The sequence below is a fragment of the Neofelis nebulosa genome, chromosome 3, assembly GCF_028018385.1.
Source record: "Neofelis nebulosa isolate mNeoNeb1 chromosome 3, mNeoNeb1.pri, whole genome shotgun sequence".
NCBI lineage: Eukaryota > Metazoa > Chordata > Mammalia > Carnivora > Felidae > Neofelis > Neofelis nebulosa.
The window spans coordinates 138,887,415-138,915,382 of NC_080784.1; the positions used below are offsets into that span (position 1 = coordinate 138,887,415).

At 42.2% G+C, this 27,968-nt stretch overlaps 1 protein-coding gene and 1 non-coding gene across 4 annotated transcripts; both read left to right on the forward strand.

The window, feature by feature from the left end:
- Positions 1-2,734: 2,734 nt before the first annotated feature.
- LOC131507381 (placenta-specific gene 8 protein-like) lies at positions 2,735-27,622 on the forward strand. Of its 3 annotated transcripts, none has more exons than XM_058722089.1 (5): positions 2,735-2,903; positions 18,951-19,079; positions 20,868-20,992; positions 25,608-25,729; positions 27,415-27,622. In XM_058722089.1, exons 1-4 carry the CDS (start codon positions 2,750-2,752, stop codon positions 25,710-25,712), a joined length of 513 nt encoding a protein of 170 aa, XP_058578072.1. In that variant the 5' UTR covers positions 2,735-2,749; the 3' UTR covers positions 25,713-25,729; positions 27,415-27,622. The 3 variants fall into 3 exon arrangements, with proteins under 3 accessions (XP_058578072.1, XP_058578074.1, XP_058578073.1); XM_058722091.1 differs by lacking the exon at positions 2,735-2,903 and adding an exon at positions 3,931-4,026; XM_058722090.1 differs by lacking the exon at positions 2,735-2,903 and adding an exon at positions 3,937-4,026 and having other exon boundaries at positions 18,955-19,079.
- On the forward strand, positions 13,546-13,678 carry LOC131508262 (small nucleolar RNA SNORA18). The gene has a single exon (XR_009259960.1). It is a non-coding gene; the product is annotated as a small nucleolar RNA SNORA18 (small nucleolar RNA).
- Positions 27,623-27,968: the final 346 nt, after the last annotated feature.

Below are 27,968 nucleotides of genomic sequence, written 5' to 3' on the forward strand. Positions count from 1 at the left end.
AAATTGTAAGTATCACTATCTGTAAAAATAATTAGAACAGCAGGTGTTTGGCTGGCTCCGTCTGTAGAGTATGTGACTCTTGATCTCAGGGTCATGAGTTCAAGCCTCACATTGGGCATAGAGCCTACTTTAAAAAAAAAAAAGAACAGTGCCTATGATGTAGCATGCAAGTATGGGTGTTAACTCTTGTTATTTTCTCTTGCCCCAGGATCTGGGAGAACAAGCCTGGAGCTGTAGGCAGCCCCCGTGCCACCACAGGGGATGTGAAGTGTGAGTAGGAGTGAAGTCAGCATGAAGACGAGGAAAGCCAAGGGGAGGACAGACTCGAGCCCTGATCACAGGGTTGAGTCCTGGAACAAGTTGGTCCTAAAGCTGGGTGTACCCAGGATTTTTCAGACATGAGGCAATAAATCCCTTTTTTGTTTAATATTCTGTGACTTGAGGGGTCTGTGGGTGGCTCAGTTGGATAAGCATCCGACTCCTGGTTTCAGCTTAGGTCATGATCTCACCGTTTCGCGAGTTCAAGTCCCACATCGGGCCCTGCACTAGGCAGTGCAGAGCCTGCTTGGAATTCTCTCTCCTTCTCTCTCTGCCCCTTCCCCATTTGTGTTCTCTCTGACTCTCTGGAATAAATAAATAAATACATAAATAAATAACTTAAAAAAATATTCTGTGACTTGATTCAAAAAGCCTTAAATGATTCAGCTATCGAGCAGTGTACCAGGCTAGAAAGTTGGGAACAATTTTGGTTTTTCCCTCTCCTCACTGTCCACCTCCTATGTGGCAAGTCCCCACATTCTACTTCCTCAATTTCTTCTCACTATGATTCCTTGTTTCTGCTTCCCTAACTCTGGGTTGAAAAAAGATCATCAATATTTGCAAGCACCCATTATATGCTGATAGACTTCTAGGCCATGTTCATTTTTTAATCCTGACAACAGCCCTGTGAGGAATCTGAAGCCAGTCCCAGGCCACACGCTGAGCCATTGGTGATTCTAACTCCAGAGGCCACACTTAGCAACCACTCTGCCTTCCTGTCTTGATAAACATTTGCTGAATGGCTAACCACAGGAGCCATATCTATAGAATTCACTCTGGGCGTACCCCACATCATATGGGCCAGTGGCTACTTAGTCCTTTTTGAAAATGGCAATGACCCTAAAGCAGTTTGCTCATGTCAGAAGTCACACACACCTGTCCTGACTATTTTTCTCAGGGAATTGGTCATCAACCACTAAATCTACCCATTCTCAGCCCCAAAGCTTGCTGAGCCTGTTTGCAAAGAGAGGAGCAGCAGAAGCTAGATTGTGGCTGTTGCACTTCCTTCCATCAATCATGAAAAGACAAACAAATGGCCTGGTGATTTTCTCAGCATGAATTCACACACATGTACACACATGCATGCGTACCAACGATCCAGTCTGCCAATCCATCTTTAAAATACAGCATTCCATGGAGTCTTTCCTGAAGAGTCCTATAAAACTACGTCTACCTCCATTCCTGGGGTTTTCACATGGTCCATTAGAATGTTTTTTGCTTGTCCCCCTCTCAGTTCCTTAAAATCTGCTGAGCTCAGGCTGGGACTTTTGTCTGTACCGAGATGCTCCTCCCACCTCTCTCACGACCGGCTCCTGCTCTTCCTTTGGCTCTGCTTCAGGGAGGCCCTTCCTGCCCCCTGTCCAAGGTAAGCCCCCCTTCTTCCTATCCCCCCCCCCTTATTGAGAATCTCAGCCCCTTGACAGTTTTCTTTAAGACCCTTAGAACAATGTGTGACTCTTTTGTCCATTTATATGTTTCCTTACGTTTTATTTGTGTTTGCGTGTGTTTTTCTTTTGTCTTTCTCCCTTATTAGAATAAAACCCAACAGGCATCTCAACAGCAGGGCACCTGACTGTTCCTGCTGGGTCCCCTAGTGTTTCACATAGGCCTGATGTGTATAATAAATTCTCAATAAGGATTTGTTGACTGAATGGTAAAAAGGATTAGAGACTAGAACATAGGTCCTGGGAAGGTGATTTCCCCCCAATCACAGATGACCTGGTGAGCTTCTTTTAATTGCTTGATTGGCATAAATGGGCAAAATCCCCCAGACCTAGATCCTTCTCCACTTGATAGATAGATTCCTTTTCCTGTTCACGAGCGGCTGGCTTAGACTATAACTCTAAAAACACTTTAATGTTATTCTGCGAGATCCTGAATTACATGCCTTTGCCTGGTGTCGCCCCAACTGTAAAGTCATGCTGATGACAAAGCCCTACCTTCTCCAAAGGGCTCAGCGTCCAGCTGAGGGGCTAGGCAGGTGCAACGTCCAAGGCAGGTGGAGGAGAGGGTACTTAGGGGACTGGAGTGGAGTCGTGAGGAAGGGCAGGGATGACAAGGGAGGAGTGAAACACAGCTCTCTAATGCACACCTTTCCCGTGGCCACATCCCTCCCTCCTATTATCTCGTTTAATGCTCACCACGGTCAACACACTTAATACTTTTACCACCATTTATAGTTAAGAATAGTGACAAAACGTGGGCCTGGGCTCAAGTTTCACAGTCCCAGATTATCTGCTCCAGGGCCCTTGGCCAAGGCACTCTGTTTCTTTGTCTTTATTAGGAGGATAAAAACAACTAATATAACTGATACATTCCTCAAAATGAAACAATTCTGTGCTTGGCACATAGCAGGTCCTCAGTAAACCACCACCTTTTTTTTTTTCTTTAAAGAGATCTGCCCAAGAGCCAGTCAGTGGCCTAGAACTTGATGGCCTCTTGCTTTGTAAAATGCCAAGGATATTTTCTATACGGTCTGTGCAGTGTGTCTACCTTCCCCGGCTGTGAGCTCTTCCAGGACAGGCATGACATCGCCTATCTTTTTTATCAAGTGGCCTATGTGTGCAGTGACTATTGCTCGCACGGTAAGGTTCTGAAATAAGATAGCATTTTATACCGATAGTGTACCCAGCGGTACATGTGAAATGTTAATAGTCTAGGCAAATGTCCCTCAGAGATAAGTGAGCACTCATGAACCCTTTCCCACTTATCTTGTGCCTCCAGGAACAACTCCCTCTGTACATACCTCTAACCTGGGGGAGCAGAAAACAGTGTAAGTGATGTGAGTCATTCAAGCTTTATGTTCAAACACCATGACAGAAAGTACAACTCATTAGGGTCACACCAATAGGAATTAAGGACATTTTAACCTTGGCTAAGCTAACACATTTTTAGTCAGCAACCTGGAAGCAATTGAGGTTTTATATATTGTGTATTTATGTGCCTCTCTAATGATTCCTTAAGTGAATCATTCCCTCTTCCCTTCCCCCGCCCAATTCCAAAGAGCTGCTGTTTCCTATTAGGATTTTTAGTTAAATCCCTCCTCTTGCTCTCCTCCCTGCTCAGGCCCTCTGCATCCTTCATTCACTATAAAGTTGTGAGATGGACGTTGGTCTCGCTTTTGAGAAACCAGGCTCCACGCTGGCACCAGGCAGGTGGCATCAGCTTGCCACTGACCACATCCCTGCTCTGCCCCCTACCCTTCAAGAGATATTCTCATCCAGCTCCTTAGCTAAGAATGTAAGTCCCAACAATCCAGCCAGAAGGAAGGTTACATATCTCTTCAGCATTTCTGAGACCTCAGACCAGCTGCCCAATGCTTACCTTCAAATGCATTTCATGCCCCTTAAATGCCTTGGGGAGTCAATAAATTAGAGAAACCCTAAATAAATAAACAAGCCTTGGATCTTCATAAAACATGTTGTTGTCTAATCATAAATAAATCTCACCATGGTGTCAGGCAAATGTCACAGAAAATAATATAATGAAATTAAATGCAGTGTGTATTTTCTTAAATAGAAGAACATTGACCCCCAAGGCAAAGAGACAATTCCCACAAGATTGCAGTCCCCACCTCCTAATTTTCCCCACCCCTAACCCCTCCCTCGCTGACTCCAGCCCTAAGGCTGAAGCCAACAAAGCAGTCGTGTTCCTGAGGCTTCTCCAGTTTGACCCGGGCTGCTGTCCTCTGTAGTTAATCAGAGTGTGGTAAGTATTATTGCGATACAAAGTAATACGTTTTAGTTGTGTAACTTTTCTCTTTACCATCTTCTTTAAAAAGAAAAAAAAAATTATTAAAAAAGTAAGAAACTATAAAGCTAGTAAATTCTTACCATGTAATTAACACAAGCCAGGGCAGAATTGAATGGTAGGTATTCATCATGTGTCTCACCGAATTTTTTTTAAAAAGCATATGTCTGCAATATGCAATTGTCTTTTAAATTTGGCTGTAGTGACTCTTAAGAGCTTAGGTATATCATGACTGTTTCTTTAAAATGTGCTACTAGAAGATACATTTCTATGAGGAAAAAAATATTTTTTATCCTTAAAGAAGAAATCATCATATTACCATTAAGACTCGTGTGTTTAAACATAATATTTTAAATTGCTTCTAGAAAGTTTCTTGTTTTATGATTGGTTTCAGGATTTGCTGTTGGAATTAGTTTTGCTAGTAAGGAGGCATGATTCTGCTTTCCATCATTTTGAGGTTTATCATTACTGTCAGAATTAACTCTAAATGTCTCTGTTTTGTTAGGGGGAAAAAAACCCAATTTTTTTGAAATTGTTGGGATCTGGCCACTTGTTACCTTTCCTGATTTGTAGCATTGTTATTATCAGCAGTAACACCAAGGCAGCTCTCAGTATTTTCCCTGTCGAGGGAATGATTAGCTTTTCTCACTGGCATGATTTAGAGGAAAAGGAAAAAAGAAACTTTTTTCCCTTCCTCTTATATCCAGCCCCTAAGAAAAGCACATTTGTTATAAATGGTATTTCTGACATCTAGATGTCTAGACTAAAGACTTTAAAATTATGTGTATGAAACTTACAATTTCTATATTCATACATTTTTCATTCAGATGTTTTAAAAAAGAAAAAATACCCATTGAGCGTCTGCTCTGCTCCAGGCCCTGTGGTGGGATAAAAAGTTGAGTGGAGTTATGTCTCTGACTCCAGAAGAGGAGAAGGACGTGAGAACAGCTTACCTTAAAAATATCCAGGACCAGACAGACATCTTTAAATGTCTTAAATGCACTGAAATATATATGATGTGCTACCTGTCCACACCCTCTCATACGTAAATAAGGGTGAAGTCCAATATCATTATGATTATTTCCCTCAAGGATTACATTTATTTGAGCAAGGAGGCTAAATATTTTTCTAAAATTTTCTCTCATTTATTTTACTTTATTGGCCCAGCTTTATTGGTGCCCTAAGGATGTGCTTCATTTACCTCCTGGTAGGTAACCAACCTTGGGAGCACTTGATGTGTTAGCAAAATGTACAGGAAGCCCAGAGGACTGAGCAGGCATTCCATGGGTGGCCATCAATTTTACTGAGAAATCTGCACTTAACATTGCATTGATGCTCTCTTGGGTTTAACTTGGGGGTAGTGAAAATGGAGACAGATGTGGATTTAATGGATGACCCTTTTAGCACATAGACAATGTTTTGGAAGAGTACATCTGGAGGCTTTTAAAAAAAAAAAAAAACCATTATAATCAAGTGTTTGTATAGTCTGCTGCCTCTTCCCTGAACTAAATTTGTCATCATTTAAGTGTTCCATGGCCACAAGTGACTGTATTCTCATTGAAATTTTGAGACCTATTTATACCAATGAAAGCATTTGCAATGGTTTTGTTGTTTTCTTATAAAGTACTGGATGGGTCCTGCTCAAGTTTTAAGTTACTGACACCATCCAAATTCAACAATCTGGAAGTTTTGATTATTGATTTTGTGGCTAAGGACCAGCACTATCTGAGCCTTATTTCCATCACCAGTATGAGTAGTTAGCATTGGGGATAGGGGATAGGGGTGTGGAGGGAGAAATGCTTCTACCCACCCACCATAAAATAAAATTTAAAATCATTTGACAAACTTGACTGTTTACCAAACACATTTTTTTAAAAAATAAAGTCTGTTCAAGATGTTCTGTACTGACGTGGATGCAGCTGTTAGCTAGCTGTATTGACTTACCAGGTAAGGGATCTTAGGCCCACATAATTAAAAAGGACAGGTAATTACAATTCAAATATGAGTCACAGCAAGATTTAAAATCGAGTGCATGCTTCATAAGTCTTCTAGTTCTGTTAGCCGAACTATTAAGTCTAAGACATCTACAAGGCTGCTATACTGTGGATGTGACCAGACACCAGATATGCTATACCAGATATGGGGGAGCCAAGCCCTCTGCAAATCCAGGAGCTGGTGATACCCTCTTCTCCTTTTGGGATTCCTCTTTGCTGAGCTCCTCGTGGAGACAGAGTTCCAGAAAGACTTGAAGAGAGAAACAGAATAAAGGCAAGGCACCAGTCTGAGGAAACAGACCATTACCTAAGTGAGAAATCTGGTTTTAAGTTGAGGGATGTCAGGGTCTTTGCATATGAATTAGGACTTTAAAGTTAACTCAAAAATTGATTCAGTCAGTTAATTGTATTTCTTTATTTTTTTTTCAAGTTTATTTATTTATTTTGAGAGAGAGAGAAAGCACCAGTCATGGAGGAGCAGAAAGAGAGGGAGAGAGAGAGAGAATCCCAAGCATTACTGTCAGTACAGAGCTCCATGTAGGGCTTGAACTCATGAACCATGAGACCATGGCCTGAGCTGAAGTCAGATGCTTAACGGACTGAGCCACCCAGGCACCCCTCAATTAATAGTATTTCAACCTTTAATTATGCAGATTGAAATGAATTGTGGGATGAGCTGGAAAAACTCCAACTAAATTGTTTCTTAGAAAGAAAAGCCCTCTCTGCTCTTTTACACCCATCCAAGAGTCATAGTAAGGGTCTTAGCTAATCAGAGAATAACAATCCTGAGCTGGAGCACAATGATTGGGTACCATTTCTACAAGAGGTGAACACCTGCTCCCCAAGTGTTGAACAGCAAGGGGAGTAACCTTCTCTATACTGTAGGAGAAATGGATTTATCGCTTAATTTAAAAGAACCTTCATTGGGGCGCCTGGGTGGCGCAGTCGGTTAAGCGTCCGACTTCAGCCAGGTCACGATCTCGCGGTCCGGTCCGTGAGTTCGAGCCCCGCGTCAGGCTCTGGGCTGATGGCTCGGAGCCTGGAGCCTGTTTCCGATTCTGTGTCTCCCTCTCTCTCTGCCCCTCCCCCGTTCATGCTCTGTCTCTCTCTGTCCCAAAAATAAAAATAAAAAACGTTGAAAAAAAAAAAAATTAAAAAAAAAAAAAAAAAGAATCTTCATTAAAACATGGTCCTGTACATGCATTGGTTTTTGCTGGGCTCAATACACGGACATTGCATCACAAATTTCAGTAAGGTTAACTTTGTATGGTAGATTTACCAGAGATTTTTTTCTTTTGATCTTTTTGTGATTGTTAGAGTATCTTCACTGAGCATATTATTTTGGCTACATTTTTATAACTATATGTATTTGCAGTAAAAATGTAAGTGGTAGGAGAAATTTGAAATTGGGGGGAAATATGTGTTTTATTTTTGTGTAAAAGCCTTAAGTGCCACTACTTCAATACTCAAATCATCATTTCGGATGGACTTTCTTTAACACAGCGATTTGCAACCCTCACCACATCTTGGAGCCACCTGGGACACATTAAAAATATCGGTTCCAAGGCCACTAACCCCTTTGCCCAGGCAGTGGGTCCGCAGAATCAGAGTGGAGCCAAGTGGTTGGTATTTTTAAAAGGTCAACTCATTACATTATCTAAGATTCCATGTTGCAATTCTTTTATCTCCATAGTACTGACCAGGAAATTGGTTCCCTAAAATTGTACTCCAAGAGTGTTTTACTGCCTTCTTTTATTGTCACAGTGGGTGGGTTTCATTAACACCTGACATAAGCATTTTCGCGGTTCTATGGTACACAACTTTGGAACTTTGATCACTCCTATGGTCACATGCAATTCATCAGCACATGCAAAAGATGTACCTCTTAACAAAACGCTATATGCTTCTTTTAAATGGGTCATTCAAATGTCAGTTGTATGTAGACTTTGTTGGCCATTTTTTGCTTCTCAGCTTCCCCCCCAGGGAAGGCCTAGAACTGGTGTCTGAGGAAAACACAGGCTTCTCATAAATATGCTTTTAACTTATCTGCACTTTGAGTTAGGATGGCTGTTAACTCAGTCTGTGCTACACTAGGGTGGCCTTCTATTCAGGTGTGTGTCTTGACTGCTTCATTTAATTTTGATGACAGTACATTTGCCTTAAATGCCTTCCTTTCTGCATCCCTGTTCCTATGCATGATAAGCAACCTTCATGGGGAATCGGAACTCTGGTTCTCACCAAACACTTTTAATTCAGCCCCATTGCTGCCCAATTCTTACCATATCGTAGCTGGTTAAAATACTCATGGAGGGTTGTCCGAGAATATACATCCAGTGTTTCTCTGAACAATCTACAAAATTTGATTTTTAATCCTGAATCATCCAGATGATCAGGGGGATAAGTAGTTTGCTGGGATCATTTTAGTTTCTCATAGATTGCTTTCAGTGAGTCTACTCCAGAATTGTGCTTTAACCCTATACTAGGAAATAAGTTCATGAAAGTCACTGTTCTATTTATTGTAGAGATTCTGTTAAAGGCTTTGACCACCACCTGTCATATATCATCTCCTTTTTGAGGACCTTGATGAGAGATTTCTCTAGGTCTCAATCTGTTCTTATTTTATAGACATGGTCAGTTCCCTAAATGTTTATGTTCCCTCTTTGCTTTGCCTGTTGGGAAACTCAGAATTTTATTTGTAGCCCATGTCCAGCAATATACAGAAATTTTAAAGCATGTGCTAAATTTGCTTCAGACTTTACTTTCCCTGTGCCCAATTTCTTCATTTTCCATGTTACATCTTGTTATATTTGTAAGTTTGTAAGACGCTCAAATCTTTGTAAGAACAGGATGAGAGTATTAATCAAGAGTTTCTCAGCCTTGACACTATTGGGCCAAATAATTTATTGTTGGCAGGAAAGGGGGATTAAATGGAGGATTAGGAAGAAAGAATGGGGAGTGGTACCCTTGGCCTCTCTCCACTGGACGTCAATAGCAGTTCCTGGTACTGGGGAGGTACCTTGCCCATGATAGATTTATCTCCTACTTTTAGGGAAGAAGGGCAAGAAAAAGAGGTCAAATGACCTTCCAGCCTCTGCCATTTTCTCCAACTCCTTTGGCTTAATACAGTCAACATGCCAACTTGCCATATTTTAGAGTGGTGTATCCTGAACCCCAACACTTAGTATTTTCTAGGCTATGTGCAAGTCACTGTCTTTGGGGGATGCAGATAACTGGAATCCACTTTCACCCTCAGAAAACCTGCAAATGAAAAAACAAAACAAAACAAAACAAAATAAGAAATGTAAGTGTTCAGTTTGCACATATCTGAGTCTCATATCTGAAGCTGATATAGCTTCTGAGAGCTTCCCCGATGACCCTGGGGAGAAGGAAGTCGAGGCACTGTTATTGGCTTTTAGAGGCAGCCAAGTATCAATAGTGTGGCTCATGCCCAGTGTGCTGACCCCTATGTCCAGTGGGCTCTGTGCCACATCATGAGAGAGTTGAGCAAGGGTGAGTAGGAAGACAGGCAAATCCAACTTGGAGGATTAGGAACGGCTTCATGGAGGAGGTGGCATTTGACATGAGAGCTTAACGGGTAAGTAGGGAAACAAGGGGCAGGGTCTCACAGCAGGAACAGGGCGGAGGGAATTCCTGAAGAGTGGTGTGCAAAGTGGCCTGAGAAGGGAAGGAAGTGGTAATCAAAGGACTGGAAAAATAGGGTGGATCATTTCCTGAAGGTGACCAGTTTGGGAATGAAAAGGCATTCTTCCCCTAGAACCACTTACGCCTGAGAGCACATTAACAAATTTTAAGATAAAAGTAGAGAAGAAGCTGAATGAATTAGGTCACCGAAGAAGGAGTGTGGGAGAATGACAACAGAGACCTGGGAGGTTCCAATATATCACTGTTCTTTATCCCTGACCTTTGCCCCAGTTCAAGGTTTTAGTAAGAACCTTTACTTCCTTGATGAAAGGAGGATAACGGACTCTCCTGGTGTCAGGAAAATTCCCAAGCACTATCAAATAAATAAATACTCCTGAGAGGCTCCTCATTTATGGATTACCAAGCAAACATGAGAGGCACCTGGGTGGCTCTGTAAGTTAAGCATCTGACTTTGGCTCAGGTCATGATCTCACGGTTCATGAGTTCAAGCCCCATGTTGGGCTCTGTGCTGACAGCTCAGAGCCTACAGCCTGCTTCAGATTCTGTGTCTCCCTCTGTCTCTGCCCCTGCCCCACTCGTGCTCACTCAAGTGCTCTCTCTCTCTCTCAAAAATAAACATTAAAAAGAACGTTTTTAAAGGATTACCAAGCATAAGCACCATTTTTAACAAAAGGGAAAGTGTTTTGGAGTGGCTTTTTGGTTATAAAAATTATTTAGTTTAGGGGCGCCTGGGTGGTTCAGTTAGGTGTCTGACTCTTCTTTTTGGCTCAGGTCATGAGTTCACGGTCAAAGGGATGGAACCCCACGTTGGGATCTGCACTGATAGTTCAGAGCCTGCTTGGGATTCTTTCTCTCCGTCTCTCTCTGCCCCTCCCCTGCTCATGCTCTCACTCTCAAAATAAATAAATGTTAAAAATAGACATTATTTAGCTAAAATTAGGAAATGCCATACCTTCAATTATACACAATCATTTTTACTTTTACATATAACATAGTTTTTGTTGTTCGGGCTAACATTTCAGAAATGATGCGATTGGTGGTACATCATCCAAGGATCGTACTGTGATACAGACAATGCAGGGTTCTGTAGGCAATCCAGATAACTGACTCCAGATGCAGACTCAGACCCAGGACTAATGGCAGGCCTGTTGTGGTTTCTGGGTGCTGGAGAAGCTCAAGGAGGAAGATTCCCTGGAGGAGCAGGATCTGAATGTGTCTGGGGAGGGAGGGAAACCGAGAAGTCAGATACTGGTAAACCTCCTTTCCCCACTCCGAGTCTATAATATGCAGAAGGGATATATCCTCACCTATGGCCTACCATGGAGGCTTCACTAAGTTGTGCAGAATGACCTCCCCACATTACCCTACCACCCCAGACAGTGACCAAAGGCTTTTTGTTTCCAGATATTATTTAGTTTAAATTCAGAAATGTTATACTTTCAATGATGCATAATCATTTTAAAATTTCCTTATAACTGAGAGTTTCCATGGTTTGGCTAAAATTTCAGAAATGATTTTGTAGGAGATGAAAAATAATTTATCCTCTATGTTTCCAAGTTCTCAACTGGGGCCCCTGAAACAAAATACGGATTAAGAAGAGAAAAAACAGAAGTTTATTATGCATATATCTCATGTACACAGGAGATATGCAGGAAAATGAATAACTCTCAGAGGTGGCTTAGAATTTGGGCTTACACACCAGCTTTCAGCTAAAGGCACTGGAGAGAAAGTGTAGGGAAAGCCAATTTTGGGGAGGGGAGCAGGTAAACAAGGTTAAGGTTTGTAATGAAGATTTGAGTCCATACTTTTTCCATTGATAAGAGTTTCTTGTGGTACAGAATCATCCCTCTCTTCCTGCTATGAGAAGGGGACACTTACAAATGGAGATGTCCCCTTATAAATGTAAATTTCCCTTACTGGGTAACTTCCTTGTTTTCAGAGCTTCTCCTATGTGTGCTGTCTCTCAAAATAATCAACTAAAAATAACTCTTATGCCAGAGAGGCATATTTTGGAATGGCATTTTCTGGTCTACACACAACAGGTGCAAAGTCAGAGTCCCCATGTGATGCAGAGACTGCATAATTCTGCTTGAGACGCAGGGGAGTGGGACAACTAGTTCCAGATGCAGATGAGACCCAGCACTAAAAAACAGGCCTGCTGGGGGCTGTTTGGGTGCTGGAGAAGCTCCAAGTGACTCAAAGCAGGGGCTTTCCCAATTGAGGTTATTTACTTTGCTTTTCCAGAAATGGGTTGCATACAACCCATGGAATGATCTGGCAGAAAGCTGAGAGCTGGAAGGAGGTAGAGGAGAAAGGCAGGATGGAAACAGAGGGAATGAGGGGACTAGGGAAACTCAAGTCAAGTGACATTCAGCAGTTTGGCGGATCCCAAGAGCATAGCTGAGACTGGTGGAGAAAATGGAGCCCATGCAGGCCCTGGGCCAATCAGTTGGACTCCTTCTTAAAGATAGGACTTGGTCGAATGGAAGAGCATGGACTTCAGCTTTAGCTCACCCACCTGGGAACCTGGCTGCACTGCTCCAAGTATTTGGTTTCAAATTAGGAGAAAAGATTATTATGAAACTAGAATCCCCTCACATACCTAAGATTGCTTAACATGAAATCTGGCAGTAGAAACTGCTCAAATTTCCGTTTCCTTCCCTTATCCATGAATAAACAACTGCATTCCCAGAGGAAATGCTCTTGTAAGAATTTAGATAGAAGTAATAAATCATGACCACCGTTAGTGTCCTTTGGCCTCCCCCACTCTGTGGGGGGTGGGAGACAGCTTCCTGCACAACCTTAGGGAAGCCTCTTTGTTCTGGCCTCCCTGACACCAATCCCAATCCTGTAAACTGGGAGGCAGGAACTGCCCCCCACCGTGGAATTATCTAATTCCAAAATCATTCTCGCAACTGTCCAAATAAATGCAAAATGCCCGGTTAAATTTGAATTTCAACTAATGGATGAAAAACTTTTTAGTGTAAGTATGTCTCAAATATTGCTTGAGTCTCACTTATTCAAATTTAACAGAATCTCCTTTATTAATTTCCCTAAAGGCGGCAACCCTGTTCCATCGTTGAACCCTAATTTCTGCTTTTCTGAGTCTTAGGCCTAGGCTTCTGCTTCCCAGCTTCTGTAGCAACCTATGGGTAAAATGAAAGATGGTGGTACCAACACGTATTCCAAGGACATGGGGCAAATAGAACTCTCATCCTTTACTGATGGGAGTGTAAATTGGTACCACTACTTCACAATACTGTTTGATACTTTCTACCAACCCTAGGGCCCAGCAATTCTACTCCTAGATGTAGACACAACTGAAATACATACCTGGTCCACCTAAAGATGGGTACAAGAATGTTCATAGCACTGCTATCCCATTTCTAATAGTCCAAACTAGAAACAATACAATGGTAGCGTGGATAAATAAGTCGTGTATATCTATAGGATGATTTATTATATGACAATGAGAATAAGTGAATTATTGCTATACACGACATGGTTGAATCTCACAATCTTAAATTTGAGCAAAAGAAGCCAGACACAGAAGAATAAATAGTGCATATAATTAAATATATGTAAGTCTCAAAAGCAGGCAAAGCGAGGCTCTGGTGTTTAAAGACAAAGTAGAAGTTGGGCAGAGGGGTATGAGTTCCTAAGAGAGTTCAGGAGGGCTTCTGTGGTGCTGGTAATGTCCTTCTTCTTGAACTAGTCTGTGGTTACAAGGACTGTTCACTGTTAAATTCATCAATCATGCTTATGAGCTCTGTATTTGACTACATGTATATTGCACTTCAATTAGATGTTTACTGAAAGAGTTGAGGTCTGTCCTGATGGGGCTTTTTTCTCTGCAGACCTACATTGTTGGAAACACCTTATGGAGTACATGTGTGGTTTCCTTATTCACGGAACTATGTGTTAGATCTGTGGGAAAGAACTACAAGACATCTCTCTGCTAAAATTATGTGAAAGACCTAATAGTCAAATTGTTTAAATCTTAGGTATTGGCGTATCCCAGCAATCTGTACAATTCTGGGGTGTGATAGTGTAGGGGTGAATATGACTTGAACTCATTCATGTTTAGAGAGTGTCTGAAATTGAGAACCAGGCAGATCCTTCTACTCTGACCCTAAACGTGTCCCTAAAGTAAAGAAACTGGATCCCAAAGATTACAGGTGGAGAATTTGTGAAGCATGTCCATATTCACGTAAAGGTCAAAGAAGCCCAACCGAAAGAACTCTGGACTGACAGTGACAACTGTGGATTGAACAAAAGTTCTTTTTTTTGTTTCTTAATGTTTGTTTATTTATTTTGAGAGAGAGAGAGCAGGGGAGGGGCCGAGAGGGAGAGAGAGAGAGAGAGAGAATCCCAAGCAGGCTCTGAGCTGTCAGTACAGAGCTTAATGCGAGGCTCAAACCCATGAACTAGGAGATCATGACCCATGCCGAAACCAAGAGTCGCATGCCCAACCAAATGAGCCACCCAGGTGCCCTGACCAAAAGTTATTTTTAAAAGACAATTTTGGCTCAGTCAGTTAAGTGTCCGACTCTTGGTTTTAGCTCAGGTCATGATCTCACTCACGGTTTCGTGAGTTCAAGCTCCGCATCGGGCTCTGCGCTGGTAGTGTGGATCCTGCTTGGGATTCTCTCTCTGCCCCTTCCCCACTCGCACTGTCTCTGTCTCTCTCAAAATAAACAAATAAACCTAAAAAATAATAAAAAATAAATGAAAGGGCTATTTTGAAGATTATGATTCTGACTTTGGAGCACCTTTAGTGATGGGCAGTAGAAGTTACCTTTTCTTCCTGAGCAGGTCTTGTTTGCTTTGGCTGGCAAGATTATAATCCCAGACTGGTAGAGTCTGTGGAAATAATAATGAAAGCTTTAGAGTCCCAAGAACTGAATTTAAATCCCAGCCCTGCCACTCTGTTACTGCAGACACGTGACTTTCTGTTTCTTTCCCTTTCATCTGTGGCCTCGTAGAAGAAATGCCCTTGTCTTACAATATATAGGAGAGTGTAAAGGAGGGGTGGGGATTCTACTTGTTTCCCTCCAGGACCAAGTACTCTCTTTAGTGTAACTACTACTCAGGAAGAATTTATCCCATGCCAGCCACCACTCTAAGAGCTTTTCAGATATTATTTAAGGCACCTGACAGCTTTGTTACTATGTAGTGTGCATATCCCCATTTCACAGATTCAGGACAATGAGGCACATGGAAGGGAAGTAACTCCCCCAAGGTCATTAGCTACTGACTGTGGAGCTGGAGTCTGGCCAGTGTCCATGATGGAAACCACTGGATCCTGCTGTCTGGTCCACCTTCCCATCTTTGGGTTTCCATAATGTTTCTTGTGAGGTGTCCCCATGTCTTTTCCCTGAAAGACGGGGAAGAGGGTGCAGGGCAACACTCCATCTTCGAGACAAACCTCATTTCCCTCATCTATAAATTAAAGAGGTTGGACTAGTGATCCTGACTTTCCTTGGCTCTGGCATGTAACCTCTCTGCCTCCATTTTCATGTCTGCAGTAGAAAGCGTCTTACCAGCCTTTATTCCCTGAGTGCTTCAGTGTGCTGGGAATATTAAACAGAGATCAGGGTTAACTAGAGATCAAACATGAACACACTTTGGAAAGTAGAATGCTCCTTGCGAACATCAGCCGTTGTTATATTGGCAACATATCACATTCAGGTTTTTTTCCATCTGCTTTCTTGCCACTGAGACTCTCTTTAGATTCTCCCTCATGTATATGGTAGTTTGCAGTTTTCAAACTTGATCTTACTTGAGCCTGCCAAATACCAGCAATGACTAAAATCCAAGCCTTTAGGGGTGCCTGGGTGGCTCAGTCAGTTGAATGTCCAAGTCTTGATTTTGGCTCAGATCTTGATCTCGAGGTTCATGGGTTTCAGCCCCATGTTGGGCTCTGCGCTGACAGTGTGGAGCCTGTTTGGGATTCTCTCTCTCTCCCTCTCTCTCTGCCCAATCCCCAGCTCTCTCTCTCTCTCTCTCTCTCCAAATAAATAAATAAACTTAAAAAAATAAATAAATAAAATCCAAGCCTTGAGATTCCTACCCCATTGTTTACTTTAGCACCACACTGTCATTAGCCTTCTGGAGCTGTGACCCCACGCACTATCCTTGCTACTTAGCAACGTTTAGTCTAAAATAGACACAGGGGAGCATATGTCAGGTCACTGGCATACAGGAAGCACAGTGCTTAATAGACATAGTCTATTGACATAGTCTTAGAGATGACTGCAATACAACAAACCATGAGAAAAGTGGTATTATACCCATTTTAAAGATGTTAGGGCACCTGGGTCGCTCAGTCTGTTAAGCATCTGACTCCGGCTCAGAGGTCACGATCTCGTGGTTCGTAGGTTCAAACCCCGTGCTGGGCTCTGTGCTGACAGCTCAGAGCCTGGAGCCTGCTTCGGATTTTGTGTCTCCCTCTCTCTCTGCCCCTCCCCCCGCTCACAAGCTCACACGCTCTCTCTTTCTCTCTCTCAAAAATAAACATTAAAATTTTTTCAAAAAAAAAAGAATATAGACTTATTGGTATACTTCTTTCTTTAATGATACACACGCAGCAGCCACAGCTATGCGTACATTTTGTCTGTAATGATTTTTCCAGTATATATTTTGAAGGTAATGGATAATTCATCCTTGAGGCCAGAAGTATATCTATAGCATTCCATACTGAGCAGCCCACTACCTGCACAATTTATTCACATTCTGTAACTATTTCTTGGATAATAGATTGAGCTCACACTGTGTGCCCGCTCTAATTAGACGGTGGTAGGAAAGGTATCATAATCCTCCTACATAATCAGAGAGGAGAAAGACCTTTGGACCCCAATGAAATATCTATCTAGCCCTGCACTTTCAACATAGTTCCTAATGTGATTTGACAGTAAATATAGAGCCTTCTCAACCTGGTGGTTTTCCCTTTGTGTCATAAAGCAGGTTCTCGATAATAAATATTAGAGGCACCTTTCCAAGGCAGTCCAAAGTGCCTTGGCTTTTATTATTCCATAAAACCTCCACCCCCACCTTTTGTTTAATTTTTTTTGATGTTCACGTTTGAGAGAGAGACACACACAGAGCGAGCAGGGGAGGAGCAGAGAGAGAGGGAGGCACAGAATCCAAAGCGGGTTCCAGGCTCTGAGCTGTCAGCACAGAGCCCGACACAGGGCTTGAACACACTGACTGAGAGATCATGACCTGAGCCGAGGTTGGACGCTTAACCGACTGATCACCGAGTCAAAACCTCCACCCCTTTTATAAGGACTCACCTGTTGGGGGAATCAACTGATCACAGCCATGGATTTCAGCATATACAAAATCAATCAGGAAAAAGAGCAGGGCAGAGGAAGAGATGAGAAGACTGGCAAAGGCTGAGAGAGACCTGTAAATCAGATCTCCATTGCTGTCTGCTTCACAATTGCCTCTTAAAATGTTACTCACCCAGGGTCCACCCCAGCTAGTGAATCAGAATCAAGCACATGTGTTTCGCAGCCAAGCACTAAGGATGAACCTAGTGCACAGCCAGGACTGAGATGCATGGTGGGAGCATCTTTTCTTTTTAATGTTTATTTTTGAGAGAGAGAGAGAGAGAGAGAGAGAGCACAAGCAGGGGAGGGGCAGAGAGAGAGGGAGAGGGAGACACAGAATCTGAAGCAGGCTCCAGGCTCTGAGCTGTCAGCACAAAGCCTGATGTGGGGCTCGAACTCACAAGCTGTGAAATCATGACCCGAGCCGAAGTCGGACGCTTAACCAACTGAGTGACCCAGGTGCCCTGCAAGTGGGAGCATCTTTGACTGGGGCCTTCCCTGACAACGTGGAGGAACAGGTGGACAGATAACGGGGCCTTGCACCTGGTTAAGGGAAACGTTGCAGGTGAACAGGGGCCAAGGCTACAGAGCACTGCATATGGTTAGATATGAAGTAGTAAAGAAGAAAGCTTTAACATTAGTCGTTGTGAAACCAAACACATTCCCTCCCTTGGGAGTTCTGACTGGTTAAAGCTCAGGAGACTTCACTTGATCACTTGATGAAATCTGAAAAGTATAGGTACCACTTTGTTCAAGGGACACTATTCCTTAGTGGTTTTTCAACTGTTGCATTTTTCTGTGGAAGCTTGAAGCACCACCCCCCTCACCCTTTTTTTTCAGATTCTGGACTGACGATATCACACACAAAAAAATAATCATTTTTGGGGGTGCCTGGGTAGCTCAGTTGAGATAGCGACCGACTTTGGCTCAGGTCATGATCTCACAGTTCATGGGTTTGAGCCCCACGTCAGGCTGTGTGCTGACAGCTCAGAGCCTGGAGCCTGCTTCAGATACTGTGTCTCCCTCTCTCTCTCTCTGCCCCTCCCGCATTCATTCTCTCTCTCTCTCTCTCTCTCTCTCTCTCAAGAATAAATAAACATTTTAAAAAATTAATCGTTTTTTTTTTAAGTAACTCAAGACATCTGTTAGCTATCAGGACACCACTAGTAATTATGCAATGAGGGCTGACATTAGCTAGAAGCATCTGTGTGATGGCAATTTTTTGGAGAAGTAAAGAACTCTATCTCACAAAGTTCTCTTAAGGAGAAACTGAGATAATGTCTGTGCAATAGCTTTGGATTCTTTTTATGTTTTTTTATTTATTTTTGAGAGAGAGACAGAGACAGAGACAGAGTATGGGGTGTGGGGCGCACAGAGAGGGAGACACAGAATCCGAAGCAGGCTCCAGGTTCTGAGCTGTCAGCACAGAGCCCGAAACGGGGCTTAAACCCACAAACTGTGAGATCATGACCTGAACCAAAGTTGGACGCTTAACCGACTGAACCACCCAGGCGCCCCTCTGTGCAATAGCTTTGTAAAAGTTATTAGAATTACTATTAAATAAAACACCTCATACGCAAAATAGATATTGTTCAGGATGGTTGTCTTGAAAAAAGAAGAAAAAAATCCTCTTGCCAATAAAAAGAGAAAAAAATCAGAGAAAGGGGCTATAAACCTCCCCAGAAAACCTGTGAAAGGAGCCCTCACCCCATCTCCTTGATGTTTCTAATTGCCTAGTATCGACAATATCTGGAAATGTCTTGTTAAGTCAGTTGAGTGTGGCCACCCCTAATTAGGAGAAATGTGATGAAATGTCTTCTCAACTGGAATCTGCGTGATATCCAACCAATACAGGCAGGCGTTTAATACTTTTTTGGGTTTGTTTTCACAGGCAGTGCCCTTCGGAACTTAGCCTTAAAAATGAATCCCGTTGTTTCACAGCCAGGATATGGGACCGGGGGTGTGATGCATAGTGACTGGCAATCTGGTGTATTTGACTGCTGTGATGACCTGGGGATTTGTAAGTACATGTGTTATTGTTCCTCCTCGGCTCCCATAATACAGGTTTCTGACCTAATAAAACTCATCTACTCATCCTGCCATTGAGCTTCTGCTTTATGGTCAACTCAGAAGTCACAAGCTGCAAGCCCGTGGGTGGATTTAGCCCCCAGATATGTTTTGTTTGTCCTGTACAGAATGACTTCTCTTCAAGCATTACTTTAAAAATACTAGGAAACATATAAAATCAGATTTCACATAAAAATCTGGCCTCCCAATGTAGATTTCCAGCTTCTCTTGGAAATCGGAAAATATGGAGAGATGAGCCTTCAGCACACATGGTGGGGGTCTGCTGCTGCTTAGCATGAGCTAATCCCACTGAAGGAGATTCTCATTCTAGTTTGCCATATGTATTTATGTCCACCATTGTCTATTCTGTGTTTTTTGTCTCAATCTATTTCACTCATTTTAGCTGTGCGACCTTGAGTTTGTGATCCTTGCTTAGATCGATCACCTTTTGCAATTTTCCACCTCTTAGTATCACCATGTTCTTGACATATCGGTCTGGTTTGTCTTCTATTTACTTCTCCTTTTACCTACAATGCCGTCCTGTGTTTCCCAGCTTTCAGTGATGTTCTTGCGACTCTTGTCATTGTTCCATTTCAGGAAGCCTTGCGGGTTTTTAGCTTTACTGAAATCTAATTCTTTTCTACAACAAAACACACTGTTTATGTGAGAAACCTTTTCTTATTTCAGAGTCTCATGCCGTATGGGTTGCAGACATCCTCTGTGGGGTTCATCTTTCCATTGTGTGTGAAAAATGGCCTCCTTTTTTGTATGTGATGGAAGTTCTGCCAGGTTCTTTGGAGATAGCCTTTTGCTTAAAAACAATCAATCAAGAAACCACAGACTCTCTTATCATACCAGAACTCCATCCCAGAACTTTTCAAAACAGATTTTTACTCAAAGCATATTTGAGAACAGTTTCCTGTTTGTTTCTATTTTCTTTTTTTTATTATTTTTTTAAACATTTATTTATTTTTGAGACAGAGAGAGACAGAGCATGAACAGGGGAGGGTCAGAGAGAGAGGGAGACACAGAATTTGAAACAGGCTCCAGGCTCTGAGCAGTCAGCACAGAGCCCGACGCGGGGCTCAAATTCACGAGCGAGATCATGACCTGAGCTGAAGTCGGCCGCTTAACCGACTGAGCCACCCAGGTCCCCCTGTTTCTATTTTCTTAAGCCCTTTCTCTGCCTTACAGAGACTCTTTACAGTGAAATTGCACTCAACTTTTTAAACTACCAATACACATATCCCTTAATTCCTGCTTGCTTCCATCCACATGATGAGGACAGTGCCCTCCTTTTGCCTGAATGACCACCTAGAAACTATTTCTGCTCTTTGTAATGATTTCTTTACTCAGTGTTTTCTGCCCCTAAACACCCTCCCATGGTTTTTCCACGGCTTCTCAGACATCCTGACGCCACAAACTTCCTCTGCAAGCGTGACCCAAATGTAACAAGGGCAGGGAAGAAAGATAATGGGAACAATCTCAGACTGGCAAGGCAGGAGCTTTTGCAATTAAATCTGACCTGGTAATAATGACTCACAAATTATCCCCAGTTCCTGGATAGCCGGCTCTAGAAGCAAGACACTGAGAGCCAGGTGACAACATTGTTTTCTCTGAGTCCCCATTAAAGTCATTTCCTGAGCCAACATCTTTTTGAAAGAGGTGTGATTTCATTGAAAGCATGGTGACTTTCACTAACTCTTCTGTGTGGCTTCCCCCCCTTCCTCCCTGCACCCAGGCCTCTGTGGGACCTTCTTTCCCCTATGCCTTTCCTGTCAGATCGCCTCTGACATGAACGAATGCTGTCTGTGCGGAGCGAGTGTCGCCATGAGGACCTTGTATCGGACGCGATATGGCATCCCGGTAAGTCACCCGCGTGCACGGTGAGGCGTGAGCCCAGATACCAGAGGGTTCCCTTCAGTCTGACCACAACTGTGTGATTGCCCACCTTGCCTTCATGGCTTGGCCCTGATCTTTTCTCCACTCCTGTCCTAAATGTGTCATGTGATTACCAGGGGCTGTGCTGCCACGGACACCATGGAACAAATTAGTACCACAATCTTAAATTGTTCCAGTAGGTATGTCCCTGAAACAGTTGCTGGAGGTGAGTAGGTGAGGAACGGAGGGCCCTTAGCCTCTCCTGGCTTTACTCAGAGTCAGACATAGGACCCTACAAATCTGCAGGCTGAGCCACAGTTAGAAAGCCGTGGGGAGAAATGGGGGTGTAGTGGATCCTTTCACAGCTGGCACGTCTGCCTTCTAAGCCAGTGTTCATTCATTCAAAAGTGATTATTGAGCATCTGGACACTGGCTAAGTCCTATCGTATTCATTCATTCAACAGGGATTTATCCCGTACATCGGACATGCCGATTCCAGAAGCTAGAGACACCTCAGTGAACAAAGCAAATCAAAAGCCCTGTCTGCGTGTAGCTTACATCCTTTTTCTTCTTATGTTTTTGAGAGCTTTATTTGCACATAGTTTCAGACTTAAAACTTGCAGAAATAATACAACAACAAAAAAGAAATAATACAAAGAATTCCTGAATGCCCTTCACCCACATTCCCCAAATACTAAAATCTTGCCACCTTTGCTTTATTTACTCTTTCCTCTACCTCTCTGTCCATTCTGTTTTATTTTTTCCAAAACATTGAGAGGAAATTACAAACTTGATGTCCTATTACCTCTGTTACAGCATGCATTTCTTAATAGCAAGGACGTTCATTTATATAACCATAACATAATGATCAAAATCAGGAATTTAACACTGATACAACACTATCAGCTAATACGTGGATCTTATTTAAACTTTACCAATTAACCCAATTAACATTCTTTGGATGAGAAGAAAATCCATCTGGAATCACACATTTGTTTCAGGGAGTGTTTCAAATCACACATTTGTTTCACTAGGAGTGTAACTGTCACTCCTAGTTAGTCTCCTACAATAGGGAATAGTGTCTCACTCTTTCCCTGTCTTTTTTTCCTCCCAAGTACAGATCAGTTATTTTGTAGACTACCCCTCAATTTGGTGTGTCAAATTTGTCTTCATGGTTAGACAGGTTTTACACTTTGGCAGAACCTCCACAGAACTCACCCAATATGTGCTGTGCTTCATGTCAAGAGGCACATGACATCGGTGTATCCCATTATGGTGGTTTAATTTGATTACTTAGTTAAGATATAGCGTCTGCTAGGATTCTCGACGGTAATGTTGCCTTTTTCCCCTCTATAATGTGTAAGCACCTTGGTGAGAGATATAAATATTTTATTCCTCATCAAACCTTCACCCACAAGGAATAATAGCCATTGACGATTCTCACCTGGATCAATTGTTACTATGATGGCTGTCAATGGCAGAGCTTACATTCTAATAGGAGAAGATGGCCACAGTGTGACTAAGTAAACACTTTATAGGGTGCTGATGAGTGGTACAGAAAAAATAAAGCCAAGATGAGGAATAAAGAGTGTTGAAGCATTCTAATTTTATTTTATTTTCAGCATCATAAAATGTATTTTCATCTAAACAAGGTTTATCCCAGGAATGCAAAGATGGTTCAGTATCAGAATACTCTATTTATAGATTCAAAAAGAAAAGCCATATGATCATCTCAACTGATGCCAAAAAAAGCATTCAACACAATTCAATACTCATCCACATTTTTAGAAAGGGAGTTCTAATTTTAAGTATGGTTATCAGGGAAGGCCTTGGTACAAAAGTAAAGACCTAAAAGGATGAGAAATTGACCCACCTGGGGGTCTTCAGCCAGGCAGAGGGAAGGGCACCACTAAAGACTTTTAAAGTAGAGTTTATCTGGAATGCTCCAGAAACTGCAAGGGGCTAGGGAGGTAGGTATAGAGAGAGTGAGGGGGTGAGGGTAGGATGTCATAGAAAAAGATGACATCAGAGCAAGAGTTAGAACTTCTAGGGCCTTGAAGACCATTATAAGAACTTTAGCTGTTACTCTGAGTGAGCAGAGAAGCCATTGAAATGTTTTAAACAAAGAAGTGACGTGATGGATTTTTTTCCTGAAAACTTAGCCTCTGCCCCAATCACTGCTCCCATAGAAACAGGAGCAAGTTCTTAATCCCCCTACGCCTCAGCCCCCTCACTGATTGAATGGTCATGATGATATCTCCCCTTGGTGGTGTAGTAAGAGTCATGTGAAATAATGTATGGACAATGTATATACTATCTATAGCACAGGATCTGGCAATTAATAAGTGCTCAGTAGGGGCGCCTGGGTGGCTCAGTAGTTTGGGCGGCCAGCTACAGATGATCTCGCGGTCTGTGAGTTTGAGCCCCGCGTTTGGCTCTGTGCTGAGAGAGCTCAGAGCCTGGAGCCTGCTTCGGATTCTGTGTCTCCCTCTCTCTGCCTCTGCCCTGCTTGCTCTGTGTCTCTGTCTCTCTCTAAAAAATAATAAACATTGGGGCGCCTGAGTGGCTCAGTCGGTTAAGCGTCTGACTTCGGCTCGGGTCACAATCTCACAGTCTGTGAGTTCGAGCCCCGCGTCAGGCTCTGTGCTGACAGCTCAGAGCCTGGAGCCTGTTTCAGATTCTGTGTCTCCCTCTCTGTCTGACCCTCCCCCGTTCATGCTCTGTCTCTCTCTGTCTCAAAAATAAGTAAACGTTAAAAAAAAATTTTTTTTTAAGTAATAATAAACATTAAAAAAAAATTTTTAAATAAGTGCTTGGTAAACAACTACTTTTACTTCTGTTCTTTTCTTCGAGAATCACTCAGTTGTTTCACAGGGCAGAGGTGTGTTCAGAGCCTGACTCATTTCTCCTGCGTGCTTGCTCAGCTGCCTGACTTGCTCAGCAGCTGCAAGTGAGGCTGCTCTCATTCATGCTATTCTTAAGGCAGCATAACACACAGAGGTTCTTAATTTTGTGCCCTGACCTTGAACTTCCTGAATTGCATGCAAAGTGTCATTCATATGTACTTATGCATATGGTGTGAGGGTAAGATTCTCAAAGCAACCCAAAACCTCAACATGGAATATAGGAAGGGGAACTTAGCTGGATCCTGGAGATAAGGGGTTAGGAAACACTCAACATATAGCAAACTGTTTGACTCTCTGCTAAGTCATTTGGTGGTGTCAGTTTTCTCATCTGTCATGAGGAAGTTGTGCAAGATGATTCCTAGTTCTAGGATTCTAGGATAAGGTATGGTTCCTCGATGTACAATGAAGCAATATATTTATAGACAGTGTATCTCTATTTCCTCCTTAGAACAGACCTAAAAATAATTCCCTGGACTGATTTGTATCATTCAGGCTCTCTGCTTTGTTTCTCTTTCATATCCATGCAAACTTTTATGGGGCTGGTACAATGCAGCCTCTCTGATCTGCACCCCCCCCCCCCCCCCGCTTCATGGACACAGTCAAGAAAGCATCCCTTTGGCCAGGGAATAAGAGAGAAGGAGGAAGAAAAGAAAGAAACAACTACTGATTGTACTACTACTTGCTGGGATATTATTCTGATGTATATTTACTCATTTACTACTTGCAAACTCCTGTGGTACAGGAATTGTTACCTCCCTTTATAGATATGGAAACCATATATATGAGAAAATGAGAAAGGCTTAAGGTCATAGAACATGTGAATGTTGGAATTGTTCACCCAGTGTCTCCTGCACCAGAATAGGCGTCCTTTCAAGGGCATGTCTCCCAGAAGGTCATTGAGGACCCAACTGGACCCTTCCATTGAGAAGGCCCCCAAATCCTTGCAAAGTACTCCATACCATGGTTTGCCAAACAATATTCATTACTTTCTTCTTTTCCCGATAATTTGCGTATCTCCTTTTCTCCTAACACCCCCCCTTTGCAGAACTTGGGAGAGGTCAACGAAATTGGCCAGAGGGATGCAGTGTGGGGCCTGGTCTGGCACTACTTGCAAGCTACAGAAAATTTGTGCATTTCACAATCGGCTTTAAAGGGAAGCATTTTAGAAGAGATGACAGAGGACTCGGGCTATAGTTGTAAACTGCAGATCATTTGACATAGTGTCACAAGGGCACTGGCTTGAAAAAAGAAAGACCAAGAGCTGCCACCAATTTGTTATGTGATCTGAACAAGTCATTTAGCTTCACTTGGTCATCAGAAAAATAAGGATAATGTCACAGAATTCTCATGATAAAGCAGTAACATACAATGTACCTTTTTTAAATGTTTGTTTTATTGATTTTGAGAGAGAGAGCAAAAGCAGGGGAGGGTCAGAAAGAAAGAGAGAGAGAGAGAGAGAGAGAGAGAATCCCAAGCAGTCTTCATGCTCAGCTCAGAGCCCAACACAGGACTCAAACCCAAGAACCATGAGATCATGATCTGAGCTGAAATTAAGAGTCAGACACTTAACCGACTGAGCCACCCAGATGCCCCCAATGTACCTTTTAAAGAGTTTTGAAAAACTATACAAATGCAAGGAATTGTGTGAATGTATTTATGGGATATATGTTGACCCACTGCTTGTTTTTCCACAGGGATCTATTTGCAGTGATTTCCTATGGCTGGGATGTTTCCCTCATTGCACCCTTTGCCAACTCAAGCGAGATATTGAGAAAAGAAAAGCAATGAATGCTTTCTAAAAAGGGCTTACAACTTGGTAAGTTGTTGGGAATTCTTTGATTTAGGAGTAACAAAACAAATTCTCAATAACATCTTTTATTTCCTTGGTCTTCTCTCACAAACACATGAAACATCCCTTACAAAATGGGGGACAAATGATTTTTAATTGCCAGGCCACACCAACAGTCGGTAGTCAGCTTCCATGGTTTGACAGGGCTAAATCTGATAGGATAACAATGAATTCTGGGATTTTTTAGGTTGTCTGCCACAGGAGGGGTGGCTGTGTGATGCGCCAAGTGAGCACGCCACATATCAACCACGTATATCTTAACTAGACCATGACTTAAGGTAGTCGAGATATGTATGCGACCAGACCTTCATTTCCCTAAGTATGGTTCCTAGATCTACTGTTACCAACAGTAACCAGTTCAGGTGTTCTACTAAACGTGACTGCGTAATGTGCTCTGTGTTCTTGATGACATCAGAATGTTAATATAACAATCCTTCCTCCAAAGTGATGGGAAGCTAGTTTTTAGTCTCTATAAGTGTGGACAATTCACCCAGTTATGCCAAATTCCCAAAGCCCCCACTATGAAGAAGAGTTACTGACTGTTTCGTGACTATGTTATCAAAATTGGGTAACTGCTCATTTACCTGGTTTCCTAAGCTCCCCTACTCACATTTTTAATCGTCTGAGTTCCTGTTTCTCTCAGGCAAGCAGGTAATAGTTTACTTGTCCTGTCTTTCAATCTCTTATTGCCAGTCCCCGTGGAATTTGCAATTAATGTTTAGTTTTCACGTGGAAATGGCTATTATCTATAAAATCCTATCTCCCAAGAGGCCTTTGAGAATGTTTGATTAGGATGGTACATTCATGTGCATAATAAGTTGTCACTGGCCCAATCTGTCCTTTTTTAGTTATTTTGCCACATGCTCCACAAAACAATGTCCTCTCCATGAGCATTTTAGTTCATTTCATGTTGCATTTTCATACCATTTTAGTATCCGAGCATTTGTCTCCCAATTGCTTTCAACCCTCAATGACTGAGATGCAGAGTCAAGATGGGGAGTTTTCTTATCATCCCTCTTCCTCCTTTACTCTACCTGCTGAGAATTGACTATTATCTCTCTTTCCAAGCACTGACGTTTGTTAAAAGGCCTGTGTTAATAACTTGACTCAGAACCTGATGCCAAAGTAGCCCTAAGGGAAGGAGGATGTGACAGTTTACTGGTATAGTCATCCGGTCAATGAAAAAGATTGGTTAGTGTTCTCTGCCCTTTGGAGACTCTTACCTTGGCATGGTTGATGATTCATTGACATTTGATAACAGAAATTAACTCTGGCAATCTACAGAGTATTCTATTGGTTCCCTCAACCACCTAGCGACAGTGCCTGACACTCAGTAGGCACTTAATAAATATTGTGGAAGAATAACTCAATGCAACTTTCAAGCAAGGAAGCATAATGAGGCCTTCACCTAGGAGATTCATGTGAATCTTAACTGGTGATTGTGATTCTTTCTAATAGATTGTACTGAAGCAAGGACCATGATTTGATGTAAATTTTAAATATGTAACAATTTGGCAGTAGGGTTGAGGTGGAACAGAAGTTTCGATTTTTGGAACAAGATAATATAAAGAAAGAAACTGATAAGTCCTGATTTGTTCATTCATTCTCTCTTTTCTTTTCTTTCCTTTTTTTTTTTTTCCTGATTTCTACAGGTCATATTCACAATGTGGTGAAAGAAATGCTGGAATGACACACTGCACCTGCTGTGCTATCTCACTCCAAATCTGAGAAACTAATTCAACTAATCATATGGCTTCCAATGGCTTCAAGACCTTTTTAATATCCAGTTTATTGAAAAAGAAGTATATTTCCCATGCTGTTCTCTAAAATGACTGCTATTAAAAATGAACATCCTCCACATTTCTTGTGTCTTTAAATACAGCTTCATGAAAAATTCAATATGATTTTTTTAAAAAAATGAACCCAAGTTTGTTAAAATGTTAAAGTTGAATGACGGGTACATGGAGAGTCTTTTTTTTTTTTTCTTTCTTTTTTTAATTTTGAAAGCCTTTTTTTTTTAAGTATAGTTGACACATAAAGATTCTTTTTTTAAATGTTTATTTTTATTTATTTTGGGGGGGAGTGAGTGGGGGAGGGGCAGAGAAAGAAGAGAGAGAGAATCCCAAGTAGGCACCATGCCCAGTGCAGAGCCTGATGTGAGTCTCCATCCCACAACTGCAAGATCATGACCTGAGCCAATAACAAG